This window comes from Ostrinia furnacalis, unplaced genomic scaffold (genome assembly GCF_004193835.3).
Source record: "Ostrinia furnacalis isolate ACB-3 unplaced genomic scaffold, ASM419383v2 OfSCF7265, whole genome shotgun sequence".
Classification (NCBI taxonomy): Eukaryota; Metazoa; Arthropoda; class Insecta; order Lepidoptera; family Crambidae; genus Ostrinia; species Ostrinia furnacalis.
Window position 1 is genome coordinate 28,566 of NW_021137504.1, and position 11,957 is coordinate 40,522.

The 11,957-nt window shown below is 35.8% G+C and overlaps 3 protein-coding genes across 3 annotated transcripts; 2 read left to right on the forward strand and 1 right to left on the reverse strand.

Moving 5' to 3' along the window:
- The first annotated feature begins 443 nt into the window (after positions 1-443).
- LOC114363754 (glycerate kinase) lies at positions 444-2,134 on the forward strand. Its single transcript, XM_028319572.1, has one exon. It carries the CDS (start codon positions 553-555, stop codon positions 2,077-2,079), a length of 1,527 nt encoding a protein of 508 aa, XP_028175373.1. The 5' UTR covers positions 444-552; the 3' UTR covers positions 2,080-2,134.
- Positions 2,022-3,888, reverse strand: LOC114363756 (uncharacterized). The gene is made up of 4 exons (XM_028319573.1): positions 3,192-3,888; positions 3,002-3,113; positions 2,743-2,862; positions 2,022-2,660 (listed from the first exon to the last, which is right to left on the reverse strand). The coding sequence occupies exons 1-4, from the start codon at positions 3,287-3,289 to the stop codon at positions 2,259-2,261; spliced, it is 732 nt and encodes a 243-aa protein (XP_028175374.1). The 5' UTR covers positions 3,290-3,888; the 3' UTR covers positions 2,022-2,258.
- Positions 2,944-7,356, forward strand: Mcm6 (minichromosome maintenance 6). The gene is made up of 6 exons (XM_028319567.1): positions 2,944-3,870; positions 4,072-4,495; positions 4,711-4,902; positions 5,599-5,771; positions 6,754-6,877; positions 7,210-7,356. Exons 1-6 carry the CDS (start codon positions 3,779-3,781, stop codon positions 7,354-7,356), a joined length of 1,152 nt encoding a protein of 383 aa, XP_028175368.1. The 5' UTR covers positions 2,944-3,778.
- The last annotated feature ends 4,601 nt before the right edge of the window (positions 7,357-11,957 follow it).

Genomic DNA, 11,957 nt, shown 5'->3' on the forward strand with positions numbered 1-11,957 from the left:
CTATTTTCTGCGATACCTACTTTCTGCAACCATACTATTTTCTGCAATCTCTTTGTTTTACATAAAATTCTTGTGAAAACCATGATCATCTGCCTTATGCTTTGATTTGTGGGTAACGGTGGGTACGTATGTCCGTACGTAGGTATGTACGTACGTATGTACGAAGTGTCAATTTGACCAAACAAATTATTTGGGATTTAATATTTGACAAAATAAAACATTTGCCAAATAAAATTTTGCCAAATGATAATTTGACCAAATGAATTAGTTGCGAAAAGTACAGTTGCTAAAAGTTCATTTGGGAAATGAAACTTTGGCGATAAGTTGTTTGCGAAGTGAAATTTGGCGAAAAGTAATTTGGCCAAACGGAAGGATACCAACAAAAACAGCTGATCAACGATGACATTGACATTTGTTATCAAAGTTTATTTTTGTTTTGATAACAATAGTTAATATCACTCACCACTTAGCAAAAGTACTTTTTATCATAATGTTGATAGCTTATTTGATCTCTCGCAACTGATTACTAAGAAATACCATCGTAAAATTAGAATGTTTTGTTATCGTATTCAGTTTCCAGTCTTTTGGCGAACTATCCACAGTCAGAAGTTTTGTTTTTCTTACACCATGTCAAAGGCGACCTTTAGTGATTTGGTGCAAATATTCCGTAGTGGAGTTTCAGTAGTGCAACCGGACAAATTAATTAGAAACACAATTAATTACAATGCTACTACTGAAAAGTTAATAATAGCAGGTGATAGCTACAACTTGCAAAATAAAGATGTATTCCTAGTAGGAACAGGCAAGGCGGTGCAGAATATGGCAAAAGAACTTGAAAAAATACTTGGTGGAAAAATCAAGCATGGAATTGTAAGCATACCTGATGGAAGTAAAAGTGAAACGGTCATAAACAAGTATGTCCGGTACAGTGAAGGTGCTAAGAACAATCTGCCAGACAAAAATGCTGAAGCTACTGCTATAAAAGTCAAGAAATTAGTCTCTAGTTTGACGTCAAATGATTTACTAATAGTCTTGATATCAGGCGGTGGGTCCTCACTTTTGCCGTTACCAAGAGAGCCAATAACTTTAGAAGAGAAATGTGGACTAGTGAAGAAACTGGCAAACGCAGGGGCAGATATAGTGGAACTGAACACAGTTAGAAAAAGAATATCTGAGCTAAAAGGAGGACAATTAGCTATGAGAGCTCAACCAGCTCAAGTTGTGTCTTTGATCCTCTCTGATATAGTCGGAGATCCTCTAGACTTAATAGCTAGTGGTCCTACAACAGAAAATAATGACGATCCAAATGCAGCTGCAGATATTATTAAAAAGTACAACCTTTATGAGCAGCTACCTCTTTCTGTTAAAACTATACTGAATGAATTTAATGAACCAAAAGAATTTCCCAAAGATAATGTGAACAACTACATCATTGGCTCGAATAAAGTAAGCATTCATGAAGCAGCTAATCAAGCTGAGAAACTTGGATATTTACCAATATGTTTATCACACCAAGTGATCGGTAATATTGAAATTGTAGCTCAGGAGTATGTTAAATTAGCTGAACTATTCTGCAAGCTTATTGAAGGTACACTGAATAAAGAAGAATTTAAAAGTTCAATGGATTTGCTGAATATTCCAGGAATAAGCACAAACTTTATTGAAGATGATAAGGTTATGGATTTATTAAAACATAAGGATGTCTGTTTAGTGTTGGGGGGAGAAATAACTGTAGAAGTGAAAGGAAAGGGAAAAGGAGGGAGAAACCAACAGCTGTCTTTGGAATTTTCCAACATTATCCACAAAATCAAAGACAAATTCAGCCATTTTGAAGTCGATTTTCTTAGTGCAGGAACAGATGGCATAGATGGGCCTACAGATGCAGCAGGTGCTATGGGATATCTGGACTTAGTATCAGAGTCTAAGGAAGTTAATATTGATATAAATGATTATCTAAATAACAGTGATTCTTACAACTTCTACAAAAGATTTAGAAATGGTGAACTACATGTTTTCACTGGACATACTAACACTAATGTTATGGATATACATTTAATTGTGATAAGGAAGAAGAAATGACAATATAATATTTTTATGATTGTGAATAAATAAGACAATAAATAATCTATTGATAGACATATTTTATTTACACTAGTGTAACATAAAATATTGATAGGTAAACTACTAAAAATTAAATAAAGTAATACTTAGTACATAAATATGAAAGTATTAAAACACCTAACCAGTTAGTATCTTCATCATGATGATGGCTTCAAGAATAAATTCAATTTGTTTTGTTTTTCTTTCTCCTGTTTAAGCTTTGCTGACATCAGAACAGCCTGCTGACACAAACCAGCAAACTTGTCTTTCTTCTTCTTATTGTTTTTGATAACTTTCTGTTCTTTAACACTTCCTTGTAAGGTGTTGTTCTTATTTGATAGAGAAAATATCTCTTTTGTTTTAGCATACACATCTACTTCAGCTTTCTTCAATTGATTTTTAGGTTTATTGGTGTTGGTTGTCTTTGTATTTGGCTGAATCTTCTCTTTTAATTTTTCTTCTGTGATTTTAGCACCTTCATTTATTGGAATTACTTTTGGCTTTACAGGTTTTGGAATTGGTGTGATTGTACTATTTTTACAAAAAGTACAGATTTGTTTCTGAAAAATAACAAAAGTTTTAGATTACTAAACTTTATTGGTAAGTTTTATGGAATTTAAGATGGATTTTAGAGATACTTACTAATTCATTACTGTTTAACATTTGTTGTCTAGTTTTAACATACTCCTCCTTGTTATTTTTGTTTGCTTTTAATTGTTTTATTCTCCGCTTCTGTCCTTTACTTAGTTTTATAGGTTTAACCTAAAATTTAGAAAAAGAAAATACTGGTTAACTTTACAAATACATATACATGGACTTATAAAACCGTCCATAAATGATACTGTGCAGTTTTTAATGTATTAAATACATAAAAATTGATTTAGAGCATCTTTATACTTACTGTTGTTTCTGTGCCTTTTTTCCATTCTATGAAACACCTTGAACATCGAACTTTTGAAGAGAAGTGCTTATCTGGAAGGCCATGGTTTTTCGACAACTCTCTACACCGCATCCTTAAAATAAATAGAAAAAAATGTTTATGTTAATTCAATGAAATAAGTACAACAAGCTTCGCAACTAAAATAACTCACAAATAATAACTTCTCAGCAATGTCTTCGTCTGATCATTTTGGGTTTGTGATAAAGATGAAGCTGCTTTAATTAGAAATGTAACTTTATCCTCGTTCATTTTTAAAAATATTTATTTTATGTATTTTTGAGGTTATGTTTCCCGAAATTCGGAAGAAAACAACACAATGTCACTGTCACTTTGACATCAGCGTCTATACGTCTGTGAACAAAACGCATTAAATCGACAAAATAAAAAGTGCAGTTAATTTCTGAACGAACAAAACACGAAACATTCCCGCCAAAATGTCATAACAGCTACTTCAGCAGTGGTACCATCAAAACCCATTGTGATATCGTTCGTCAGACATATTGACCTCTCTTTCTAATTTGATAGGATAAAATGAGAAAAGTATACACTTAGATGTGATTTATGTGTGAGATTTCATTAAGTGGTTTGATGTTGCCCATTCGGTGATCGCGCAAGTCGATGGATGTGAACCAAAATCTCTTTGTTTACTGTGAAAAAATAGTGATTATCTTCGGCGTTAAATCTTGTGTTTGATAAATAATTAATTAAACACCTAGATAAACACAAAACCTGTGAATTATGGATGTAGCCGACACTTATGCTACCCAAAGTCAAGTAAAAGATGAGGTTGGAGTCAGATGCCAGAAGCTTTTTCAAGATTTCTTAGAAGAGTGAGTATTTACTGCTTAATTTTTAATAATAAGATGTTACGAGACCCCTCATTATACTTTTCTGGTCATTGATAGGTGGTCTTAATGCAAATGTTTACATTTTGCCAGTTTGTAAAAGTGAGGTTATCCGACTTTAATGTATTTGTTTTCATTCATAAAATGAGCATCCTTCTCAAGACGCAACTGTGATTAATTCCACAGATTCAAAGAAGACGATGAGCTAAAATATGAAAAACAGTCAAAAGAACTTCTGAAACCTGAACTTAGCACCTTAGAAGTCAGCTTCGACGATGTAGAGAAGTACAACCAGAATCTCGCTACCACGATCATCGAGGAGTATTACAGGATATATCCGTTTTTAAATCAGGCCATATTGAATTATGTTTTGAGTCTGGCCGATAGTGGTATGAAAAAAGATCTGCAGGACAAAGAATGTTACGTTTCATTCGTTGATGTGCCAACGAGACATAAAGTGAGGGAGCTGACCACTTCTAAGATTGGCACGTTGATCAGGATATCCGGTCAGATTGTGAGGACACACCCTGTGCACCCGGAACTAGTTTTGGGCACATTTGTTTGCTTAGACTGCCAGACGGTCATAAAAAATGTGGAGCAGCAATTTAAGGTGGTTATTTAATTCCTTTTTGATATATTTCATGGTTCCAACTTGTTATTCTTTTATCATAAATTTACCTAGACTACCTACTTTGGTGCCATCCTTAAGTTTTTCCTTTTTATTTGTTATTTTCGTACCAAACAATTTTCTTTTTCAATTAGAAATTAATTTGACTCCAAACTGGAAACCATGTCCACAATAAATTATTAATTTTGTATTTCCAGTACACAATCCCAACCATCTGCAGAAATCCAGTATGTGCAAACAGGCGAAGGTTCATGCTTGACGCAGACAAGTCAGTGTTCGTGGATTTCCAAAAGATACGGATCCAGGAGACACAAGCTGAACTACCGAGGGGCTGCATTCCACGATCCTTGGAAGTAATATTAAGGGCTGAGGCTGTGGAATCTGTTCAGGTATGTAGTAAACAGATTTATGTAATTATTTTACAAACAAAATTTTTTAAAGTATGTCAGTTTCTTATAATTAGGAGTTTACATTCTTACTATACCTAGTATGATATAAGTAAGGGGATTTTATTTATTTGATATCAATCACACCTGATGTTAAGTATAGTGCAGTCTAGGGTGGTACAAATCTGCCCAGTAAGCCTGCCTACCCAGTCTTGCCTTGATGAGACTCTGATCATGGTGTTCAGAAACTGGAAATTAATGTGAAGGAATGTCATTTAACCCGAAAAAACCTATAGACAATCACCACAGGTATTGAGTTAATGTTCCAAGTTCAACCATTTTACAGTTTCTGAGCAATATCTGAAAAATGTCTAGTTTAGATAATAAAGTACACTACTGCTGTAATAAAAAGAATCTACTGATTCTAAACGCATTTTAGGCAAGCATTACCTACCTAGTACTAAACTTGTTTTTTAGACAAATGGGCGTTTTCTATGTATAATATGTATGTATTTACAAAAAAAAGTATTTAAGTATGTTTATATTCGTTGTCTAGTACCCATAGTACAAGCTTTGCTTAGTTTGGGACTAGAAGCGCAGTGTAAAATGTCCAAGGATATTTATTAAAAAAGAAAATGTATTAAGAACTTACTAAATTCATGCTTAAACATTCTATTCTAATTTCATTAATTTCCACAGGCTGGTGACAGATACGACTTCACGGGGACACTTATAGTAGTCCCGGACGTAGGCTCCCTCTCATTCCCGGGGGCGAAGGCCGAGATAACCACGCGGACGCGGCACGCCAACGAGGGCCAGATGGAAGGCATCAAGGGGCTGAAGGCTTTGGGAGTCAGGGAACTACATTACAAGTAAGTGTATCCTCTAGTGACTAAAGCCCGGTCTCCGAGCACGTAGATTTTCGTCCAATAACTCCAAGCTACCCGTCCTTATCGCTCGCCCGTAATTATATTGCTGTCGCGACAGTGCGACGGGCGCCCGCAGTGAGTGTGCGAGCGCGGCAGCAACATGATTACGCGCGAGCGATAAGGATGGCTAGCTTGAGGTCATTGGACACAATTCTACGTGCTCGGAGACCGGGCTTTAGTCAGATACATTGGCACAATCTTGTGGGATTAAAAATACCACAATAAGGTACCTAAGGCGTTAATGCTTCCTTCCTAAAGGTCCGGTTGTTAACCATTTCGTGTTTTCTATGTATGCTAGTCTGCAGAAACTCTGACACCGCGATGCAGGTTTGTATGGCTATGCCGTAGCAAGGTAGGTGTCAGCGCCATCTGTTGTGTGATGACTGTAGTGGCGTGTTGATCAATGTCGCCACAAGCTCACTAGTTGACGTTGATAGAAGGCATCAAGGGCCTGAAGGCTTTAGGAGTCAGGGAACTACATTACAAGTAAATGTTTTAGACTCAATTTCTTCTACTAAAACTCAACTTGGCGACTGGCGAAAGCAAAAAATAGTATGAGCAAGCGCATGCATGTGACTTTTTCACACCGCGTAAGTTTTAGTGGATGCCCACGTACTGACGATACATAGATATTGTAACTTCATTGGGCGTGAGCGTGAGACTTAGCACGGATACATCAATTCGTGCGTAAAAGATTCGTATGCACAAATTACTAATAATCCCGTTAGCCCCTCGTACTAAGCTTAGGCAAGAATTTCGTGTGGGCTCACCACAATGGTCGAGCGGCAACGTCGGATGACTTTTACAGACATGTTCAGAGACTCGTCGCTGTTTAAAAGGCCCTGGCTCCTCTATGAATCCTCTAGCTTTCCACATTTTAACCAAATTATAATTTTAATGACTTGAATATCGTATCTTTTTCCAGGACAGCCTTCCTCGCATGCAGTGTTCAAGCTATATCGCGACGTTTTGGTACTGCAGAGCTCGCTACAGACGATTTGACCACCGAAGACATGAGAAAACAAATGACTGATAAGGAGTGGGATAAGGTAAGATTATTATGATATAGGTCGCGCAACAAAAATTGAGGCAAATACTCACACTGATTTAAAATTTGAATACAGGACATTTGAAGTCAGAATACGCAAAACTTCAGCGCGACAAGCGTCAGATATAAATCTTTGCTTGTGTTGATAGGCCTCAACTCTTGCTGTGCGATCTATACAAATAAAATCGACCTTTTTATTGCAAAATCGCCTCTATTACAACTATATTAAGATGCTTCAGTGCTTAGCTTGACTTGCTTTCGTCTGTTCGTTAAATATAGGCTGAATCACAAATTTTCTAGTTATTAAATACACAAATAATAATATTGTTTTAGGTATATGAGATGTCTCGAGATCGAAATTTATACAACAATCTGATCACAAGCTTGTTCCCGAGTATTCACGGGAACAATGAGGTCAAGAGAGGAATTCTGCTTATGTTGTTTGGAGGCGTTGCTAAAACTACAATTGAAGGTATGTAGACTTGGACGAATAAACCACTGGACGCGTAACGAGTGACATTTTCGTCTTTACCCCGCTAGCACTTACCAAGGCTAAATTAGCCATGGTAAATGTTGTCAGGTTGTCACTTTGTCAGTATGACGCGAGCTCTCGAAGAGTAAAAATATCACGAAAAATGGGTAAATGCGCCGTACTTTATTGCAAAAATTATTCCGGTCACACAAGAAATGTTTCTTATCACGCGTAAGTACATTTTAAATCTATTATAGTAGCTATTTTTTCGTAAAATAAATAAAATTTGATATGTAAACAAAATATGATTACGTCATTTTAAAAAGTACTCATTGTACGAGGGCGGCACTGAAAATTTCGGGAATCAAGGAAGTGAAACAACATTACTATTTAAAAATGTATTTATTGCTTTTTAAAGTATTCTCCGCGAAATTTGACACATTTTTCCATACACGAAACCAATCATTGAAGCAACCATTGCATTCGGAAGTTTGGGTCTCCAAAATGGCCGTTTTGTAGGCTTCCACAGCTTCTTCAGGTGATGAAAATCTCTGACCACGCAATTTATTCTTTATTTAAGGGAAAGTATAGAAATCATTAGGGCTTAGGTCGAGGCTGTACGGCGGATGGACTAATAATTCTATGTTTTCTTGCTCTAAAAACTCCTTTGTTCAGTGCGCGGTGTGAGAACTCGCATTGTCGTGATGGAGGATGATGCGGCGGTTGCAGTTCTCTTTACGGAGTTCAGAAACGACCTGTGGCAAACAAATGCTAGCATACTAATCTGCATTAACCGTTCTTTGTCCCCCAAGAGGAATAGTCGCAACATGGCCGGTTTTGGAGACAAACGTGGCCACCATTTTTTTTGCAACACTCCGTGAACGAACAATTTTTGTTGGCTTTAATTCATTTTCGAACACCCAAACTCGTGACTGGTTTTTTGTTTCGGGTTCGTACGCGTATATCCATGATTCGTCACCTGATACGATGTTGTATACAGCATTTGAGGATCCTGCATGTAATCTCCCGAGAGTTCTGACGNTACTCCATTGTAAGGACAACGCAGTTTGCAATACAGCTTGCTTAACTAAGTGTTGATTGTCTCTATATTACTCATCGCTCTGTATTCGCCATTCATCCCTCCCAGATTTAGTATTCAGCATAAATAAAAATACCAAAAAAACACAAATCCGTCTGAGGAGGAAATTGGAGTGTCCGCGCTCTTTGGGCCGTGATTAATCCGGGGAACGATGGGAAGAAACATGGAAATTGTGGTTTTGTGAGAAATTTTGATGAAGTAATAATAAGTTATAATCCTGTGGGATAGAAGGAGAAAGTTAAGTATGTTAAATATTGAATCGTACATTATTAAAAATTTCTTAGCGAATTGAGTCGCTTCTCAAACTAAATTTTAAATAATGCAACTTGAAAAAATCGAACTGCCCTAAGGCGGGACTCGAACCCACGACCTTCCGCTTGCCGGGCTGCTTAGAAACTAGATGAAACCTGTCAAAATTATCAAGTGTTATACGCTTATTTAAAATTGAAATGTACATAACTAGTACTATATTTAAAAACTCTCTGTTTGTGTAAAAATTTAGTAAACTTTTTTAGTTTGAAAACTTAGTCAAGAATTTACAGAAAAATACTAGGTAGGTACTTAGTTACAACAGCCAAATTAGTGACTAGGCAAACATGTGGGTTTATAATATCTAGTATTTTTCTGATAAGAATAAAAAATCTAAAAATAAAGACTGATCTTGATATAAAAATATTTCATAGACGTCAACTTGTCATTAAAAATATCGCCATAAATCCATATCCCGGGGAAAAAAGATGACGTTCTGTTTACCCGAATTTGAAATGTTTCCGGGAAACTTTTCCAATTTTTCTTCTTCATAAGAACCTTCAGTCAAAAATAAATAAGTAGCACAATTGGTTCTCCGGCGATTTATTTATATTTGGACTTGATATAAATTGACAGTTTGTTGGTTGTTGCCGGATGCAGGAAAATATTTTAATTATATACATCATGTGAATCCCTAAAACTATTTCTTAAGTAATGAATGTGTATTAAGCTTTTATCGTGTGGAGGTCTGTCTTTTATTTTGTACTAGACTACTTGATCTGGCAATAAAAAGAAACATTTTTCATTTTCATTTTCTTTTAACTTATTGCTACAACTACTAATAATGCTAAACGGAAATAAATACTAAATTGACCTGGGAATCGAACCCAGAATCTGTGAGTCGAGAGAGTTCAACTTTAACCATAGAGGCTTTTTTTAAGGTATTCATCGAATCGAATCAAATCGAAATTCTATGTCAAGGATCCTTTTTTCGTTGGTTGAATTTCAATAGACCAATCACAAGACCGACTCTATGACTGAAATTAAGGCTGGGTTGCACCATCTTACTTTAACTTTGACAAACGTCAAAAATCTGTTAAACTCTATACAAAAACACCGGTTATAGTTATAGTTACGGCCAAAGTTAGGTGGTGCAACTTAGCCTAAAAGTAGTTTTGAGCATTCTTTTGTACATCCTAAATCTTTAGCTGTCACCAGCAGTATCTCATTTCATTTTCGTTTCAACGCATTACATTATCATTTTTTCAGGTTTCACGTCTTTTAATCTCTTATCCAGTTCGCGCTCATTCCATTATCCTGGCGCTTTGTTTACTCTGAGATGCTGGAAGATGGAACAACGCTGCTTTGAGCACCTCACAATGATGCTGTGGTCTTGCGTTAGCTACGGAAAAATGATGCTGTTTAGGGCAAGTTCACATGGCACATGTTTTGATACTGTGGTTTATTAAACACTGTGACAGCTTATGTAGTTTTGTAAATTTAACCTAGCTGTATATATCCTGAAAAGGATAGTGTTGATATTTTTCACTAGCTTAGGACAGTACATTAAGTTACAAACGATGCTTCGTTAATAAAAATCAAGTGTTAGAAATTCTGGGCACTATTTTTATTCCATTTCCAAATGAAATAATGCCCAAGGTGCCCAAGAAAAAGGCCTGAAAGATTGAGTATTCTAATAACCACGTGACGAATAACATTAGCACTTAGGTATTTAAAAAATCAGGTTTGTTAAAAAAACCTGACCCATGCAATATATTGAATTTAAAGGTGACTGATAAATAAGTTACGGAAATTTGTACAATAAATATAAACAATTTTTAACGTTTTTTTTAAAGAAAATAGTTAAAATACACTCCGCGACCTCCGGGTAGTACCTAAATGAACGTCACTATGAAACCGCCTTTATATTGAAGGATGCTTTAGCGCCAAAGAACAAAAGATCCTTCGCCATTGAAATACCAACCTTACGCCACCCACAGAAGGGTGCTTCACAATGCAGAGTACCCTGGCCTGCTTGGCATTCATCTTACTCGGGTTATTAGCAGGATAGATATGACGCAGGCAGCAATAAAGTTCGAGTGCCAGTGTGTACGTGGCCTAGCTTGTTAATCAACTGGTAACACTGACACAGTTGCCAGTAGGAAATATTTACTGAGGATTAATTTATGCATTTTTAAAAGGTTACAAGATTTTTTGGTAACTATTTTTTTTTTCAATTAGGGTTTGTAGACTATGCTTGTTGACAATGAACAACAATTCCGAAGTTCTGAACAAGTGAAGAAAAACTGTTATGAAAAGTATATGGGGGAATTAGTCCTTAAATATGTAGTAGAAAATTCCATTGATTTGTGACTATTTTAAATCATTTACATTTGATATAGGTACCTACTATCTAAGTTTCCTCAGAATCCCATTCTCTTTGTAAAACTAATTTATACTATTATTCCTATATTTATATCTCTCGTTATTCACCTCAATACAACAACAACAACAATAACAATTGCATCAATCCGCAGACACCCTCCATAGGCCCTTAGCGCAAAAAAAACTGAATTTCAAAAAAACCGGCCAAGTGCGTGTCGGATTCACGCACAAAGGGTTCCGTACCATTGATTTATGAAATTAAAATTATTATTTTTTAATTTAAGTTATTTATACCTATGAAAGATTACGCGGTAATAAGCGGTTTACGATTTACGAGGTATTAAAAAAAACTACTTACTAGATCTCGTTCAAAACAATTTTCGTTGGTAGTTTTTATAGTAATGTACCTACATCATATTCTACACTTTTTTCCACTTTGGAAGCGTCTGTCACGCAAACTATTCGGTTTAGAAAAAAAATGTTTTAGAAACCTCGATATTATCATTTTTGAAGACCTATCCATAGATACCCCATACGTATGTGTTTGATGAAAAAAAAATTTTTAAGTTTCAGTTCTAAGTATGGGGAGCCCCCAATATTTTTTTTATTTTTTTATTTTTGCATCAAAATCTTAATGCGGTTCACAGAATACATCTACTTACCAAGTTTCAACAGTATAGCTCTTATAGTTTCGGAAAAAAAAATGGCTGCGACATACGGACGGACGGACAGACAGACATGACGAATCTATAAGGGTTCCGTTTTTTGCCATTTGGCTACGGAACCCTAAAAACCAGCACTCTCATTGTATAACGAGAACTGCAGTCGCAATCGCTTTCAAAGCTATAGCGATTAGGGTTAGATTTTGTAGTAAAT

Excerpts from the sequence above, each read along its gene's own strand:
- LOC114363754 (XM_028319572.1), top strand. The coding sequence starts at position 553 with ATGTTTTGTTATCGTATTCAGTTTCCAGTCTTTTGGCGAACTATCCAC.
- LOC114363756 (XM_028319573.1), bottom strand. The coding sequence starts at position 3,289 with ATGAACGAGGATAAAGTTACATTTCTAATTAAAGCAGCTTCATCTTTA. Across the intron at positions 3,114-3,191 it reads TTGCTGAGAAGTTATTATTT|GATGCGGTGTAGAGAGTTGT; the intron begins GTGAGTTATTTT and ends ATTTATTTTAAG. Across the intron at positions 2,661-2,742 it reads TGTTAAACAGTAATGAATTA|AAACAAATCTGTACTTTTTG; the intron begins GTAAGTATCTCT and ends GTTATTTTTCAG.
- Mcm6 (XM_028319567.1), top strand. The coding sequence starts at position 3,779 with ATGGATGTAGCCGACACTTATGCTACCCAAAGTCAAGTAAAAGATGAG. Across the intron at positions 3,871-4,071 it reads TTTCAAGATTTCTTAGAAGA|ATTCAAAGAAGACGATGAGC; the intron begins GTGAGTATTTAC and ends TTAATTCCACAG. Across the intron at positions 4,496-4,710 it reads ATGTGGAGCAGCAATTTAAG|TACACAATCCCAACCATCTG; the intron begins GTGGTTATTTAA and ends TTGTATTTCCAG.